This window comes from Hirundo rustica, chromosome 2 (assembly GCF_015227805.2).
Source record: "Hirundo rustica isolate bHirRus1 chromosome 2, bHirRus1.pri.v3, whole genome shotgun sequence".
Lineage (NCBI taxonomy): Eukaryota > Metazoa > Chordata > Aves > Passeriformes > Hirundinidae > Hirundo > Hirundo rustica.
This window is the reverse complement of record NC_053451.1, coordinates 29524328-29542045: the sequence shown is the minus strand read 5'-3', so window position 1 is coordinate 29542045 and position 17718 is coordinate 29524328. Positions and strand designations below refer to the sequence as shown.

The 17718-nt window shown below is 52.6% G+C and overlaps 3 protein-coding genes across 3 annotated transcripts; all 3 read left to right on the top strand.

Moving 5' to 3' along the window:
* The first annotated feature begins 735 nt into the window (after positions 1 to 735).
* On the top strand, positions 736 to 4914 carry LOC120748383 (immunoglobulin superfamily member 3-like). The gene is made up of 3 exons (XM_040054532.2): positions 736 to 778; positions 1185 to 1484; positions 4613 to 4914. The coding sequence occupies exons 1-3, from the start codon at positions 736 to 738 to the stop codon at positions 4912 to 4914; spliced, it is 645 nt and encodes a 214-aa protein (XP_039910466.1).
* Positions 4915 to 6913: 1999 nt separating this feature from the next.
* Positions 6914 to 11326, top strand: LOC120748382 (uncharacterized). Its single transcript, XM_040054530.1, has 4 exons — positions 6914 to 6956; positions 7361 to 7660; positions 10697 to 10929; positions 11279 to 11326. The coding sequence occupies exons 1-4, from the start codon at positions 6914 to 6916 to the stop codon at positions 11324 to 11326; spliced, it is 624 nt and encodes a 207-aa protein (XP_039910464.1).
* A 1679-nt stretch (positions 11327 to 13005) lies between these two features.
* Positions 13006 to 17297, top strand: LOC120748381 (immunoglobulin superfamily member 3-like). Its single transcript, XM_040054529.1, has 3 exons — positions 13006 to 13048; positions 13456 to 13755; positions 16996 to 17297. Exons 1-3 carry the CDS (start codon positions 13006 to 13008, stop codon positions 17295 to 17297), a joined length of 645 nt encoding a protein of 214 aa, XP_039910463.1.
* The last annotated feature ends 421 nt before the right edge of the window (positions 17298 to 17718 follow it).

The window sequence follows — 17718 nt, the reverse complement described above, 5'->3', positions numbered from 1 at the left end:
AGAGCTCACCCTGGCCCCATCCTCAGCACCTGGTCACCCTCATGGCTGTCCCTGCAGGCCACACTCGATCCTTTCTCTCTCCCCGTGCCAGGCCATTCACTGTCCCTCAGCTCTTCCCAGGTCTTTCCCTTCCTCTCCTGCCGCTCTCACTGCAATGTCCATCAGAGCCCTCACAAGTGCTTGGGCTGCTGTGCTGTCTTTGGGCTCCTGCCTCCCTCTCACTGATGTTGTTTGCTGTGCTCACCGTGGGGCACAGAGAAAAAGAGCCGTCCCACAGCTGGGTGGGACGTGGGGTGGCCAGGCAGGGACTGAATCAGCCGTGTCTGGGGAAGACAGGGAAAGTGTGTGGGAAATTCAAGGCATCTCTGTGTGACCATTATCCCTCATTCCTCCATCTCCCAAGGGTCGCCAAAGCAGAAGGGGAGCATTCCTCTGCCTTGCACACACTCAGTCCCCCTGTGCAACCTCAGCCCAGTTCTGTCCTTACAACCTCCTCCTTCCCTCCCCACCCACCCATGCCCAGCCTGCCCCTTCCACCTGCTGCATCTGTGCACAGCTTCTGCTTTCCTGCCATCGTTTTTGTCATTCCCCAGGGTTCCCAGCCAGCCAATGCCTTCCGACATTTCCTGGCCAGCCCCACCCCGAGATGTCTCAGCCTCACTCACTGCTGCCTCTTCACATATCTTTGGGCAGCTACAAGAGGCAGGTTGCTGAGAGGGAAGGGGCTTTATCCCCATGGTTCCCTGCTGTTTCCTTGTGGCCGTGCTGGCCCCTCTGGGTAAGTGAACTCAATGCAGCCCTGAGCACCTCCACTGATCCTGCTGCTGCTCTCCCAGCTTTGTAGCCAGGTCCTGGCAGTGCTTCCTTCTGCAGAGCTTCCTGTGCTGAGGATAAGCAGGGAATGTGGTGGGCAGGAATCCTGGAATCGTCTGCAATGGCTGTCTCTTTGTCATTCTTTGTGCAGCCCCTACATGCGTTCTGGTTGTGGAAACAAACTGCCCAGGAATGCAATTGCCTGTTGAAAGAGTTTGGAAATTCACTTGCTGATTTCAAGAGCTGTCCCATGCCTTGAATTGCTCCTTTAGCTGCCCTCTTTCTTTTCACCCTTTCCCTACCAACCCATGGTGCCTAGTTCAAATTTTTCCCATTTATTCCTTCTCACTGCTCCTTCTTTTCCTTTCCAGTGGTAGCCCTGGAACAGTCTCCAGACATGGTGATAAAGGAAGGCCAGTCCGTGAATCTGGAATGTTCCCAGAAGAAATCCTCCAACACAGCTATGTACTGGTTCATGCGGCCTTCAGAGAAGAATTCCAGTTTGACCCTACTGGTTACTGCCATTGTAGGTGGTAACGCAGCAGTGGAGAAGGGATTTGAGAGCCATTTCAAGAGCAGCGACATCAAAGGAGACAGTATCACCCTCACAATAGAACGTGCCTTTCTCAATGACTCTGGCACATACTACTGTGCAGAGAGTGAACACAGTGGTGAAGCTGCTGAGGGAGCTGAGCACAAACTTGTCCCTGCACACACAGGACCTGCTCTCCACCTCAAGGGTGCTGAACCAGGCAGGGTGATCACTTCTCACTCATTCGCTCCTCTGCTTCCTAGCTTTGCCCTCCTCTCCTTCTCAGATACTGTCCGTTTATTTGTCCATCTTTGCGTCCTTGCTACTCCAGCCCTCCCTCTGCTTTGAACTCTTCTTTCCTCTCCACTTTCTTCTGCCAGCTATTCTTCTTCCCTCTCTCTCCCTTCCCTTCTCTGCCTTCAACCTGCACTCCATTCAGTTCCTCTTACTTAACTCCAGTCAACCCTGCTCCTGATTGTCACAGTCAAACAGAAGGAGTGCTTGTGTGGGAAGTTCTTGGTGCAGCTGGAGCTAAAGGCAGGGCCAGGCAGGTGTGGAAGTAGCCAGTACCCTGTGGGAGCTGCCCACACGCTCCTCGGTTAGAACGACTTGTCTGTGGTTGTTCTGTGGCCAAGGAATATCAACAGCAGAGCACAAGCCTGTGCTTACTCAGGTAAGGTATTATTTTCTCCATGTAGAGTGGTGTCTGGGGCAGGATACACCTGCCTTCCACCCCTTGATCCACCTACAATTTATCTTCAGCAAACCAATTATATATATTACAGGTTATGTCAGGAAGCGGAGCAGAAAACAAAAATTTCCAACACATTACAGCATTCTGTTCATCAGTGATTCAGAAGAAGGGGTAGAGAGTCTTCCCCTCAAGTTCACTGATAACACCAAGTTAGGAGTAATTCCTGATTCCCCAGAGTGCTGTGCAGCCCTTCAGAGGGACCTCAACAGGTTGGGGAGATGGGCAGAGAGGAACCTTCTGAAATGCAGCAAAGGCAAATGCAGGGTTCTGCATGTGGGGAGGAATAACCCGAGGCAGCGGCACAAGCTGGGGGCTGACCTGCTGGGAAGCAGCTCTGTAGAGACGGAACTGGGAGTTGTGATGGACAAGAAGCTGTCCATGAGCCAGCAATGTGTCCTGCTGCCACGTGCTCTGGGATGACTCTGCTTGAGCAGGGAGGTTGGAGCAGTGACCCTGTGAGGTCCCTTCTCATCTGACTCATTCCGTGATTCTGTCCTTCATAACACCCACTAATGCCCAGCACAGGCCTGCAAGGGGCACTCCAGGTGCTTCCCACCCTGCAGATTCCCATGCTAATGTCTGCAGGCTTCTCAGGGCCTAAACCAGGGCCCCTCAAAGCAGCCATGCCTGTTCAACATCACCAGCTCCTCAAGTGCCGTGTCTTCTGCAAGGCTCCCCATGCACTGCCCTGCCCTCTGCACACCCCAGGGAATTACAGACCCTTTCCATGGGCACATCAGGCACAGGCTCCTCTCAGCTGGACTGCTGGTCCTGGTGTGAGGAGCTGGCATTTCTACAAAGTAGCCCAATCGCTTTACTTTTATCTCCCACTTCTTTAGAGGAATCTGGGGTCTTTCCTGAATCTTCCCTTGGCAGTTTGGGGAAATGTCTGCAATGGGCCACATTCAGAGCTGCAGCAGAGGGTTTGGGAGCTGGAGGCATTGGTGCTCTCCTCTGCTGACAGCACACAGGGATGCATCTTCTCTGCAAAGCCCACGACAGCCTTGAGCATCTGGATCACTCAATGTCTTGCATGGATCACCCTTACAGTGCTGTGCATTGGTGGGCACACAGCCCAGCACGGATGTGCAGAGTCTCTGTCACACCTCTGCAGCCAAACTCAGTGCACACCAGCCAGGAGGGTCTCCTCCTGCCTCAGGCATTTCCCACTGCCTTGTGCAGGTGGACAAGGCTGTGTGCAAGGAAGAAGATGCAATTTTCTCCAGCTTTGTCCATTTGTGTCCTGGTGCTCTTTTGCAGAGTGCTGCAATAAAGAGGCAAGGAGAGTATCTGTCCTTGTCTGGGCTGGAGAAGGACAATCTGTAGCAGCACATTCTGTGGGGCACACCCTTCTCCGCAGACATCTCTCCAAGGTGCAGTCTCTCAAGGAGCAGTCCCAGTGCAGAGGCAAAGGCAGCCAGTTCTCCCCTTGAGATCCCCTTTTGGAGTCAGAGAACAGTCACAGAACTATTCTTTGTCGTGCTCCTAGAGACACCAGGTTGTCAGGTCAGCAGCTTTTCCCATACCCGGGCAACACATCATGCCTGAGTGGGATGAGCAGAGATTCCAGATTGCAGCTTGCAGGGTTGGGAGTATATGAGGGTGAGAGTGGCTAGAACAGCAGGACACAGACAGGCACCGGCATTCCTGAGATCTCCTTCCCTTCCCAGCATTTTCTGCCGATTTGTGCATCCTGTGCACACGCTCAGGCTGCCACAAAGCCCCATCCTGCTCCGTGCTAGCACTGAGCTCTGCCACCTACTGCACTCCCAGCTCCACCTGCACAGCCACGCTCACACACAGCAGGAAGCCAGAGGAGCAGAGCACAAGCACTTCCTGACTGCCTGCAGGTGTCATTCCCCACCGTTCCCGGACAGACAACTGCCCTGGCACATTTCAGACTGCCTCCCACTCCCCTGCCCAGCCACACAGAGACGCATCTCCTCCTCTCCACCTCCCCGTCTTACACATCTCCCTGTCGCTGCTGTCAGCAGGGGCAGGTTGCTGGAAGGAGGGGGCCTTTCTCCATGGAGTTCCACCGCTTCCTTGGGGCCATCCTGCTCCCTGTGGGTAAGTGGGCTTCCCTGCCTCGGCAGCAGCTGCACTGGAGCTGCTGCTGCTGCCTCCTCAGCTGTGCTCCCCATTGCTGGCAGTGCCCCTGCCCCAAGGCTTCCAGGGGGAGGATGGGCAATGAACCAGGCGAGCTTTTCCACCACCCAATGAATCGGAGAACTCTGCAAAGCTGCAAATTCATTTTGTCCTGTCCTATTTTTAATACTTCACTTGAGAGTATCAAAGTCCTTCTTTGACAAAACAGATTGACTGTTGCATTTGAAGCGGGTTTCTTTGGGCATTTTGGATCCTATGTGTCTTTTTCAGAGAAGCAAGACAGCACTCCCCCAAAGCTTTCTGATATCCTGGTGTCATTCCATCCTATGACAACCTTCAAGGATGTGCATTTTGCTCCTCTTCAATACATTTCACTTCCCACTTTTCTTCTCCTGTCTTTCCAGGCTGGGCCATTCAGCAATCACCAGATACAGTTGTCCGGGTGGGAGACACCGTGACTCTGGAATGTTCTGCATCAGGGAAAGATTTCATAAACCTGTACTGGTACAAGGTACCCATGGAGAAGGATGCCGGGATGCAGCTGGTTGTATATTCAATGGAAGGGAGCAAAGCAGATATTGAGGAGGAATTCAAAAATCGCTTCCAGAGTGATGGGACTAAGAACAACCATTTATCTGTGAGGATACAGCATGTCCTGCTCAATGACACAGGCACATATTTCTGTGCTGAACAAGATCCACAGTGACTCAAAGGCTGCTGCAGCACAGCACAAACCATTCCAGGCAAGCAGGGATCTGCCACCAGTACACAGTGGGCCTTGGGTTTGACAGAACCGTGTTTTCTTCACTTGCACTCCATCTTTTCAGGAAAGACGGTGTCTGTCTGTCTGTCTGTCCATCTGTCTGTCTTCTGCATGGTCTCTAGCTGCTTTTCTGTTCTTTCCCATCTCTCAATCAGCTTTTGACTCTCCTTTTGTCTTGTCCTCACTGTCTCAGCTCATTTCTCTGACATTCACAGAATGTTTCTCACATCCCTGTTTTTATGTCCTTCTGTCTGTCCCCCTAACCTTTCCTCTCTGTCCTCGCACACCATATCCCTTCCTCTTTCCTATTCCCTATTCCCTTCCTCATCCATCTCTCCTTCCTTTCAGTCTGTTACATCAACTCCTGGCGGGGGAAGCAGGATGTGCAATAGTTCACACATCACTTTCCCTCTCCACCAGCTGGAAGGACAAGGCCCACTGCTCCTTGGCCCCACTGCTCTCCAGAAAATGGGCACTCTGCTGTGCACATGGGGCTCCAAGTTACACCACTGCCCTGTGACCTGCACACTCTGATGTGTGACAATTGTCCCTGTCCACAGCGGGAGACTGCCCAGCTTGGCCATGGAATGTCCCTGCTGACCAGGACAAGGAGCAGGAGGAAGAAGTCCGAGTGGAGTTTTCAGCAGGGGTTGTTGGTGTTTCCAAGCACCTTCTCTGCTGCTTGCTGCAAGACACGAGGGCTGCCATGCCTTGCTTATTCCTCTTGATCTCCAGTTTAAAACACAGTGCAAAGGGCCTGGGGGAATCCTCACATAAATTGGCGTTATCGATCAGGAAGAGAAGCTGGAAATTCCTTACAGGAGTGTGAAGCTGTGGCTTGGTCAGGGGAGCTGCAGCTCATGCCAGAGCTGTGGGGACATGGAGATGCTCTCCAGTGCTCAGGCTGTTGTGGTTTCAGCCCAGTCAGGCACAAGGTGTTACAGCCACTCTCTCACTACCTCCTTCCCCTGGTGGGATGGGAAGAAAGGTAAAACTTACAGGATGAGATACAAACAGAGGAAAAAAAGGAGGAACTAGAAAGCAATCCCTGCATTTGCCAAATGAACTGTGCCCATGGAGCCAAACCTCCCAAAGCCCTTGTGCCACAGGCAGCACCAGTCTCAGATACCCGGGGCTCCCCAGCAAGGCCCCGGGGGCCAGGGAGAAGCCATCTCTGGAGGTACTTCACCTATTTCCTGTCACCAAGGAGAGCTCACCCTGATCCCATCCTCAGCACCTGGTCACCCTCATGGCTGTCCCTGCAGGCCACACTCGATCCTTTCTCTCTTCCCGTGCCAGGCCATTCACTGTCCCTCAGCTCTTCCCAGGTCTTTCCCTTCCTCTCCTGCCGCTCTCACTGTAATGTCCATCAGAGCCCTCACAAGTGCTTGGGCTGCTGTGCTGTCTTTGGGCTCCTGCCTCCCTCTCTCTGATGTTGTTTGCTGTGCTCACCGTGGGGCACAGAGAAAAAGAGCCGTCCCACAGCTGGGTGGGACGTGGGGTGGCCAGGCAGGAACTGAATCAGCCGTGTCTGGGGAAGACAGGGAAAGTGTGTGGGAAATTCAAGGCATCTCTGTGTGACCATTATCCCTCATTCCTCCATCTCCCTAGGGTCTCAGAAGCAGAGGGGGGCCATTCCTCTGCCTTGCTCACACTCAGTCCCCCTGTGCAACCTCAGCACAGTTCTGTCCTTACAACCCCCTCCTTTCCTCCCACCCACCCACGCCCAGCCTGCCCCTTCCACCTGCTGCATCTGTGCACAGCTTCTGCTTTCCTGCCATCGTTTTTGTCATTCCCCAGGGTTCCCAGCCAGCCAATGCCTTCCGACATTTCCTGGCCAGCCCCACCCCGAGATGTCTCAGCCTCACTCACTGCTGCCTCTTCACATATCTTTGGGCAGCTACAAGAGGCAGGTTGCTGAGAGGGAAGGGGCTTTATCCCCATGGTTCCCTGCTGTTTCCTTGTGGCCGTGCTGGCCCCTCTGGGTAAGTGAACTCAATGCAGCCCTGAGCACCTCCACTGATCCTGCTGCTGCTCTCCCAGCTTTGTAGCCAGGTCCTGGCAGTGCTTCCTTCTGCAGAGCTTCCTGTGCTGAGGATAAGCAGGGAATGTGGTGGGCAGGAATCCTGGAATCTTCTGCATTGGCTGTCTTTTGTCATTCTTTGTGCAGCCCCTACATGGGGTCTGGTTTTGGCACCAACCCGCCCAGGAATGCAATTGCCTGTTGAAAGAGTTTGGAAATTCACTTGCTGATTTCAAGAGCTGTCCCATGCCTTGAACTGCTCCTTTAGCTGCCCTCTTTCTTCTCACCCTTTCCCTAGACACTCACAGTTCCTACTCAAAATCATTTCCATTTTCCCCTTCTCAATGCTCCTGCTTTATTTTCCAGTGGTAGCCCTGGAACAGTCTCCAGACATGGTGGTAAAGGAAGGCCAGTCCGTGAATCTGGAATGTTCCCAGATGAAATCCTCCAGCACAATGTTGTACTGGTTCATGCGGCCTTCAGAGAAGAATTCCAGTCTGACCCAACTGGCATTTGCAATAGAAGGTGGTAATGCAGAAGTGGAGAAAGGATTTGAGAGCCATTTCAAGAGCAGCGATATCAAAGGAGACAGTATCACCCTCACAATAGAACGTGCCTTTCTCAATGACTCTGGCACATACTACTGTGCAGAGAGTGAACACAGTGGTGAAGCTGCTGAGGGAGCTGAGCACAAACTTGTCCCTGCACACACAGGACCTGCTCTCCACCTCAAGGGTGCTGAACCAGGCAGGGTGATCACTTCTCACTCATTCGCTCCTCTGCTTCCTAGCTTTGCCCTCCTCTCCTTCTCAGATACTGTCAGTTTATTTGTCCATAGTTGCATCCTTGCTACTCCAGGCCTCCCTCTGCTTTGAACTCTTATTTCATCTACACTTTCTTCTGTCAGCTATTCTTCTTCCCTTCCCTTCCCTTCCCTTCCCTTCCCTTCCCTTCCCTTCCCTTCCCTTCCCTTCCCTTCCCTTCCCTTCCCTTCCCTTCCCTTCCCTTCCCTTCCCTTCCCTTCCCTTCCCTTCCCTTCCCTTCCCTTCCCTTCCCTTCCCTTCCCTTCCCTTCCTTCCCTTCCCTTCCCTTCCCTTCCCTTCCCTTCCCTTCCCTTCCCTTCCCTTCCCTTCCCTTCCCTTCCCTTCCCTTCCCTTCCCTTCCCTTCCCTTCCCTTCCCTTCCCTTCCCTTCCCTTCCCTTCCCTTCCCCACCTTCTTCCTTCTGCCTTCAACCTGCACTCCATTCAGTTCCTCTTACTTAGGTCAACCCTGCTCACGATTGTCACAGTCAAACAGAAGGAGTGCTTGTGTGGGAAGCTCTTGGTGCACCTCTAGCTAAAGGCAGGGCCAGGCAGGTGTGGAAGTAGCCAGTACCCTGTGGGAGCTGCCCACATGCTCCTCGGTTAGAACGACTTGTCTGTGGTTGTTCTGTGGCCAAGGAATATCAACAGCAGAGCACAAGCCTGTGCTTACTCAGGCAATGTCTAATGTGGATAACAAAGTGCTCAGTGTAGAGTGGTGTCTGGGCAAGGGTCCACCTGCGCTCCATGCCTTGATCCACATACAGTTTATCTTCAGCAAACACACTATTTAGATTACAGGTTAGGTTAGCAAGAGGTGCAGCTAATACAGATTTTCAAGGGGCTACAGTGTTCTGTTTATCAGTGACTCTGATGAAGGGGTAGAGAGTCTCCTCCTCAAGTTCACTGACAATGCCAAGTTAGGAGGAATTTCCAATACCCAATGGGGTTGTGCAGCCCTTCAGAGGGACCTCAACAGGTTGGGGAGATGGGCTGAGAGGAACTTTCTGAAATGCAGCAAAGGCAAATGCAGGGTTCTGCATGTGGGGAGGAATAACCCGAGGCAGCAGCACAAGCTGGGGGCTGACCTGCTGGGAAGCAGCTCTGCAGAGATGGAACTGGGAGTTGTGGTGGACAAGAAGCTGTCCATGGGCCAGCAATGTGTCCTGATGGCCAAGAGGGCAATGGTGTCATGGGTTTCCTCAGGAAGAGCATTGCCAGCAGGGTGAGGGAGGTGATCCTGCCTCTCCAGTCAGCCCTAATGAGGCACATCTGGAGTGCAGTGTCCAGTTCTGGGCTCTTCAGTACAAGAGAGACATGGAGCTCCTGGAGAATGTCCAGGAGAGCTGAAGAAAGGTGATGAAGAGAGTGGAGCACCTCTTTGGTGAACAAAGGCTGAGGGGTCTTGGCCTGTTCGGTCTTGAGAAGAAACAACTAAGTGGCCACCAATGGAGGACACACAACTGACACAGATAACAGTGACAAGCATCAGCACTTTATTATTCCCCAGTACAAACTTTTATACCCTGTTTCTCACATGCAGAACACCTGTGTGCTCCTTTATTCTTTGGTGATTGGACAATACACCTCAGCATTCCATGCTCCTTGTCCTTCAGCGCTGTTCACCCGTCCGACACAGATGCAACACATTAGAGATGAGGCTTGGCCACAGCCCCATTCCTAATGTCCCACAAACTGTTCCCCACAGCCACCTCATCAATGTCCACACGTATCTAAAGGGAAGGTGCCAAGAGGTGGATCCAGGTTCTTCACTGGGATGCCCTGCACTAGGACAAGAGGCAATGGGCAGAAAATTAATTGCAGGAAGATCCAGCTGAATCTGAGGCAAGAGATTTGCTGTGTTGGTGATTGAGCATTGCAGCAGGTTACCCAGAGGTGTTCTGGAGGCTCTGTCTCTGGAGAAATTCCAGAAACATCTGGATACAAGCCTGTGCCTTGTGCTCTGGGATGACTCTGCTTGAGCAGGGAGGTTGGAGCAGTGACCCTGTGAGGTCCCTTCTCAGCTGACCCATTCTGTGATTCTGTCCTTCATAACACCCACCCATGCCCAGCACAGGCCTGCACTGGGCACTCCAGGTGCTTCCCACCCTGCAGGTTCCCTTGCTAGCACTGAGCTCTGCCACCTACTGCACTCCCAGCTCCTCCTGCACAGCCACGCTCACACACAGCAGGAAGCCAGAGGAGCAGAGCACAAGCACTTCCTGACTGCCTGCAGGTGTCATTCCCCACCGTTCCCGGACAGACAACTGCCCTGGCACATTTCAGACTGCCTCCCACTCCCCTGCCCAGCCACACAGAGACGCATCTCCTCCTCTCCACCTCCCCGTCTTACACATCTCCCTGTCGGCTGCTGTCAGCAGGGGCAGGTTGCTGGAAGGAGGGGGCCTTTCTCCATGGAGTTCCACCAGCTTCCTTGGGGCCATCCTGCTCCCTGTGGGTAAGTGGGCTTCCCTTCCTCGGCAGCAGCTGCACTGGAGCTGCTGCTGCTGCCTCCTCAGCTGTGCTCCCCATTGCTGGCAGTGCCCCTGCCCCAAGGCTTCCAGGGGGAGCATGGGCAATGAACCAGGTGAGCTTTTCCACCACCCAGTGAATCGGAAAACTCTGTAAAGCTGCAAATTCATTTTGTCCTGTCCTGTTTTTAATACTTCACTTGAGAGTAGCAAAGTCCTTCTTTGTCAAAACAGATTGACTGTTGCATTTGAAATGGGTTTCTTTGGGCATTTTGGATCCTATGTGTCTTTTTCAGAGAAGCAAGACAGCACTCCCCCAAAGCTTTCTGATATCCTGGTGTCATTGCATCCTATGACAACCTTCAAGGATGTGCATTTTGCTCCTCTTCAATACATTTCACTTCCCACTTCTCTTCTCCTGTCTTTCCAGGCTGGGCCATTCAGCAATCACCAGATACAGTTCTCCGGGTGGGAGACACCGTGACTCTGGAATGTTCTGGATCGGGGAAACAGTTCATAAACATGTTCTGGTACAAGGTACCCATGGAGAAGGATGCCGGGATGCAGCTGGTTGTATATTCAGTGGAAGGGAGCAAAGCAGATATTGAGGAGGAATTCAAAAATCGCTTCCAGAGTGATGGGACTAAGAACAACCATTTATCTGTGAGGATACAGCATGTCCTGCTCAATGACACAGGCACATATTTCTGTGCTGAACAAGATCCACAGTGGCTCAAAGGCTGCTGCAGCACAGCACAAACCATTCCAGGCAAACACGGATCAGCCACCAGCACACACTGGGCCTTGGGTTTGACAAAACCGTGTTTTCTTCACCTGACCTCCATCTCTTCTGGAAAGACAGTGTCTGTCTGTCTGTCTGTCTGTCTGTCCATCTGTCTGTCTTCTGCATGGTCTCTAGCTGCTTTTCCGTTCTTTCCCATCTCTTAATCAGCTTTTGACTCTCCTTTCGTCTTGTCCTCCCTGTCTCAGCTCATTTCTCTGCCATTCACAGAATGCTTCTCACGTCCCTCTTTTCATGTCCTTCTGTCTGTCCCCCTAACCTTTCCTCTCTGTCCTCGCACACCAAGTCCCTTCCTCTTTCCTATTCCCTATTCCCTTCCTCATCCATCTCTCCTTCCTTTCAGTCTGTTACATCAACTCCTGGCGGGGGAAGCAGGATGTGCAATAGTTCACACATCACTTTCCCTCTCCACCAGCTGGAAGGACAAGGCCCACTGCTCCTTGGCCCCACTGCTCTCCAGGGAATGGCCACTCTGCTGTGCACATGGGGCTCCAAGTTACACCACTGCCCTGTGACCTGCACACTCTGATGTGTGACAATTGTCCCTGTCCACAGCGGGAGACTGCCCAGCTTGGCCATGGAATGTCCCTGCTGACCAGGACAAGGAGCAGGAGGAAGAAGTCTGAGTGGAGTTTTCAGCAGGGGTTGTTGGTGTTTCCAAGCACCTTCTCTGCTGCTTGCTGCAAGACACGAGGGCTGCCATGCCTTGCTTATTCCTCTTGATCTCCAGTTTAAAAGACAGTGCAAAGCCCTGGGGGAATCCTCACATAAATTGATACCATCCATCAAGAAGAGAAGCTGGAAATTCCTTACAGGAGTGTGAAGCTGTGGCTTGGTCAGGGGAGCTGCAGCTCATGCCAGAGCTGTGGGGACATGGAGATGCTCTCCAGTGCTCAGGCTGTTGTGGTTTCAGCCCAGTCAGGCACGAGGCGTTACAGCCACTCTCTCACTACCTCCTTCCCCTGGTGGGATGGGAAGAAAGGTAAAACTTACAGGATGAGATACAAACAGAGGAAAAAAAGGAGGAAATGGAAAGCAATCCCTGCATTTGCCAAATGAACTGAGCCCATGGAGCCAAACCTCCCAAAGCCCTTGTGCCACAGGCAGCACCAGTCTCAGATACCCGGGGCTCCCCAGCAAGGCCCCGGGGGCCAGGGAGAAGCCATCTCTGGAGGTACTTCACCTATTTCCTGTCACCAAGGAGAGGTCACCCTGATCCCATCCTCAGCACCTGGTCACCCTCATGGCTGTCCCTGCAGGCCACACTCGATCCTTTCTCTCTTCCCGTGCCAGGCCATTCACTGTCCCTCAGCTCTTCCCAGGTCTTTCCCTTCCTCTCCTGCCGCTCTCACTGCAATGTCCATCAGAGCCCTCACAAGTGCTTGGGCTGCTGTGCTGTCTTTGGGCTCCTGCCTCCCTCTCACTGATGTTGTTTGCTGTGCTCACCGTGGGGCACAGAGAAAAAGAGCCGTCCCACAGCTGGGTGGGACGTGGGGTGGCCAGGCAGGGACTGAATCAGCCGTGTCTGGGGAAGACAGGGAAAGTGTGTGGGAAATTCAAGGCATCTCTGTGTGACCATTATCCCTCATTCCTCCATCTCCCAAGGGTCTCAGAAGCAGAAGGGGAGCATTGCTCTGCCTTGCACACACTCAGTCCCCCTGTGCAACCTCAGCCCAGTTCTGTCCTTACAACCCCCTCCTTCCCTCCCCACCCACCCATGCCCAGCCTGCCCCTTCCACCTGCTGCATCTGTGCACAGCTTCTGCTTTCCTGCCATCGTTTGTGTCATTCCCCAGGGTTCCCAGCCAGCCAATGCCTTCTGACATTTCCTGGCCAGCCCCACCCCGAGATGTCTCAGCCTCACTCACTGCTGCCTCTTCACATATCTTTGGGCAGCTACAAGAGGCAGGTTGCTGAGAGGGAAGGGGCTTTATCCCCATGGTTCCCTGCTGTTTCCTTGTGGCTGTGCTGGCCCCTCTGGGTAAGTGAACTCAATGCAGACCTGAGCACCTCCACTGATCCTGCTGCTGCTCTCCCAGCTTTGTAGCCAGGTCCTGGCAGTGCTTCCTTCTGCAGAGCTTCCTGTGCTGAGGATAAGCGGGGAATGTGATGGGCAGGAATCCTGGAATCTTCTGCATTGGCTGTCTCTTTGTCATTCTTTGTGCAGCCCCTACATGGGTTCTGGTTGTGGAAACAAACTGCCCAGGAATGCAATTGCCTGTTGAAAGAGTTTGGAAATTCACTTGCTGATTTCAAGAGCTGTCCCATGCTTCGAACTGCTCCTTTAGCTGCCCTCTTTCTTTTCACCCTTTCCATACCAACCCATGGTGCCTAGTTCAAAATTTTTCCCATTTATTCCTTCTCACTGCTCCTTCTTTTCCTTTCCAGTGGTAGCCCTGGAACAGTCTCCAGACATGGTGATAAAAGAAGGCCAGTCCGTGAATCTGGAATGTTCCCAGAAGAAATCCTCCTACACAGTTATGTACTGGTTCATGCGGCCTTCAGGGAAGAATTCCAGTTTGACCCTACTGGTTACTGCCATTGTACGTGGCAATGCAGCAGTGGAGAAGGGATTTGAGAGCCATTTCAAGAGCAGCGACATCAAAGGAGACAGTATCACCCTCACAATAGAACGTGCCTTTCTCAATGACTCTGGCACATACTACTGTGCAGAGGGTGAACACAGTGGTGAAGCTGCTGAGGGAGCTGAGCACAAACTTGTCCCTGCACACACAGGACCTGCTCTCCACTTAAGGGTGCTGAACCAGGCAGGGTGATCACTTCTCACTCATTCGCTCCTCTGCTTCCTAGCTTTGCCCTCCTCTCCTTCTCAGATACTGTCAGTTTCTTTGTCCAGCTTTGTGTCCTTGCTACTCCAGGCCTCCCTCTGCTTTGAACTCTTCTTTCCTCTACACTTTCTTCTGTCAGCTATTCTTCTTCCCTCTCTCTCCCTTCCCTTCTCTGCCTTCAACCTGCACTCCATTCAGTTCCTCTTACTTAACTCCAGTCAACCCTGCTCACGATAGTCACAGTCAAACAGGAGCAGTGCTTGTGTGGGAAGTTCTTGGTGCACCTGTAGCTAAAGGCAGGGCCAGGCAGGTGTGGAAGTAGCCAGTACCCTGTGGGAGCTGCCCACACGCTCCTCGGTTAGAACGACTTGTCTGTGGTTGTTCTGTGGCCAAGGAATATCAACAGCAGAGCACAAGCCTGTGCTTACTTGGGTAAGGTATTATTTCCTCCGTTTCACAAAGCCCAGGGCAGTCTGATCCCTTGAACCCCTTCCCAAGAGCACCAAGCTGGAACTGTGGCACACTCTGGAGCTGATGGCTGGAAACTGCGGGTTGTCCCTAGCAGGCAAACGGGGGTGTCCAGGCAGGCAAGGGGGTGTCCTGGCTAAGTGAGCAGTGCTGAAGAAGCCGTGATGGCTGGATGGCGCTGGCCCAGCTCCAGCAGGGCAGGTGAAGGGCTTCCGAATTCCTGGGCACACGAGCGGATGACGGATGGTGGTAGAATTCCCAGGTCCACACCCTCCATTAACAGTGGAATCTACACGCAGCAAACAGCTGCCCGACCCTGCCTCTCCTATGCCCAGAGCACGAAAAAACACTCAGCTCCTGGAGCACTGTGCTTTTTCCTCCCACAAACTTAAGTGATCTTCCCCCACCGTTGGCCACTTCTTTTGTGTGGGTCAAGCACTCTCTAAGCATCAGTATTTAGTCTCTTAGTAACTCATGGGGGGAAAGCAGAGTGGTGTCTGGGGAAAGATCCACCTGCCTTTCATGCCTTGATGCACATACAGTTTATCTTCAGCAAACACATTATTTAGATTACAGGTTAGGTTAGCAAGTGGAGCAGATAACAGAAATTTCCTACACGTTACAGCATTCTGTTCATCAGTGATTCAGATGAAGGGGTAGATTGTCTCCTTTTCAAGTTCACTGATAACACCAAGTTAGGAGGAATTTCTGATACCCCAGAGTGCTGTGCAGCCCTTCAGAGGGACCTCAACAGGTTGGGGAGATGTGCTGAGAGGAACCCTCTGAAATGCAGCAAAGGCAAATGCAGGGTTCTGCACGTGGGGAGGAATAACCTGAGGCAGTGGCACAAGCTGGGGGCTGACCTGCTGGGAAGCAGCTCTGCAGAGACGGAAATGGGAGTCGTGGTGGACAAGAAGCTGTCCATGAGCCAGCTGTGTGTCCTGCTGGCCAAGAAGGCAATGTTGTCATGGGTTTCCTCAGGAAGAGCATTGCCAGCAGGCTGAGGGAGGTGATCCTGCCTCTCCAGTCAGCCCTAGTCAGGCACATCTGGAGTGCAGTGTCCTGTTCTGGGCTCTTCAGTACAAGAGAGACATGGAGCTCCTGGAGAATGTCCAGGAGAGCTGAAGAAAGGTGATGAATAGAGTGGAGCACCTCTTTGGTGAACAAAGGCTGAGGGGTCTTGGCCTGTTCAGCCTTGAGAAGAAACAACTAAGTGGCCACTGATGACGGACACACAACTGATACAGGTAACAGTGACAAGCATCAGCACTTTATTATTCCCCAGTACAAACTTTTATACCCTGTTTCTCACATGCAGAACACCTGTGTGCTGCTTTATTCTTTGGTGATTGGACAATACACCTCAGCATTCCATGCTCCTTGTCCTTCAGCGCTGTTCACCCGTCCAACACAGATGCAACACATTAGAGATGAGGCTTGGCCACAGCCCCATTCCTAATGTCCCACAAACTGTTCCCCACAGTCACCTCATCAATGTCCACACGTATCTAAAGAGAAGGTGCCATGAGGTAGATCCAGGTTCTTCACTGGGATGCCCTGCACTAGGACAAGAGGCAATGGGCAGAAAATTAATTGCAGGAAGATCCAGCTGAATCTGAGGCAAGAGCTTTGCTGTGTTGGTGACTGAGCATTGCAGCAGGTTACCCAGAGGAGTTCTGGAGGCTCTGTCTCTGGAGAAATTCCAGAAACATCTGGATACAAGCCTGTGCCTTGTGCTCTGGGATGACTCTGCTTGAGCAGGGAGGTTGGAGCAGTGACCCTGTGAGGTCCCTTCTCAGCTGACCCATTCCGTGATTCTGTCCTTCATAACACCCACCCGTGCCCAGCACAGGCCTGCAAGGGGCACTCCAGGTGCTTCCCACCCTGCAGGTTCCCTTGCTAGCACTGAGCTCTGCCACCTACTGCACTCCCAGCTCCTCCTGCACAGCCACGCTCACACACAGCAGGAAGCCAGAGGAGCAGAGCACAAGCACTTCCTGACTGCCTGCAGGTGTCATTCCCCACCGTTCCCGGACAGACAACTGCCCTGGCACATTTCAGACTGCCTCCCACTCCCCTGCCCAGCCACACAGAGACGCATCTCCTCCTCTCCACCTCCCCGTCTTACACATCTCCCTGTCGGTGCTGTCAGCAGGGGCAGGTTGCTGGAAGGAGGGGGCCTTTCTCCATGGAGTTCCACCGCTTCCTTGGGGCCATCCTGCTCCCTGTGGGTAAGTGGGCTTCCCTTCCTCGGCAGCAGCTGCACTGGAGCTGCTGCTGCCTCCTCAGCTGTGCTCCCCATTGCTGGCAGTGCCCCTGCCCCAAGGCTTCCAGGGGGAGGATGGGCAATGAACCAGGAGAGCTTTTCCACCACCCAATGAATTGGAAAACTCTGTAAAGCTGCAAATTCATTTTGTCCTGTCCTGTTTTTAATACTTCACTTGAGAGTATCAAAGTCCTTCTTTCTCAAAACAGATTGACTGTTGCATTTGAAGCGGGTTTCTTTGGGCATTTTGGATACTGTGTTTCTTTTTTAGAGAAGCAAGAAAGCGCTCTCCCAAAATTTTCTGAAATCCTGGTGCCATTCCATCCTATGACAACCTTCAAGGATGTGCATTTTGCTCCTCTTCAATACATTTCACTTCCCACTTTTCTTCTCCTGTCTTTCCAGGCTGGGCCATTCAGCAATCACCAGATACAGTTGTCCGGGTGGGAGACACCGTGACTCTGGAATGTTCTGGATCGAGGAATGTGATCAGGTCCATGTACTGGTACAGGGTACCCATGGAGAAGGATGCCGGGATGCAGCTGGTTGTATATTCAGTGGAAGGGAGCAAAGCAGACATTGAGGAGGAATTCAAAAATCGCTTCCAGAGTGATGGGACTAAGAACAACCATTTATCTGTGAGGATACAGCATGTCCTGCTCAATGACACAGGCACATATTTCTGTGCTGAACAAGATCCACAGTGACTCAAAGGCTGCTGCGGCACAGCACAAACCATTCCAGGCAAACAGGGATCTGCCACCAGCACACACTGGGCCTTGGGTTTGACAAAACCGTGTTTTCTTCACTTGCCCTCCATCTTTTCAGGAAAGATGGTGTCTGTCTCTCTGTCTGTCCATCTGTCTGTCTTCTGCATGGTCTCTAGCTGCTTTTCTGTTCTTTCCCATCTCTCAATCAGCTTTTGACTCTCCTTTCTTCTTGTCCTCACTGTCTCTGCTCATTTCTCTGACATTCACAGAATGCTTCTCACGTCCCTCTTTTCATGTCCTTCTGTCTGTCCCCCTAACATTTCCTCCCTGTCCTCGCACACCAAGTCCCTTCCTCTTTCCTATTCCCCATTCCCTTCCTCATCCATCTCTCCTTCCTTTCAGTCTGTTACATCAACTC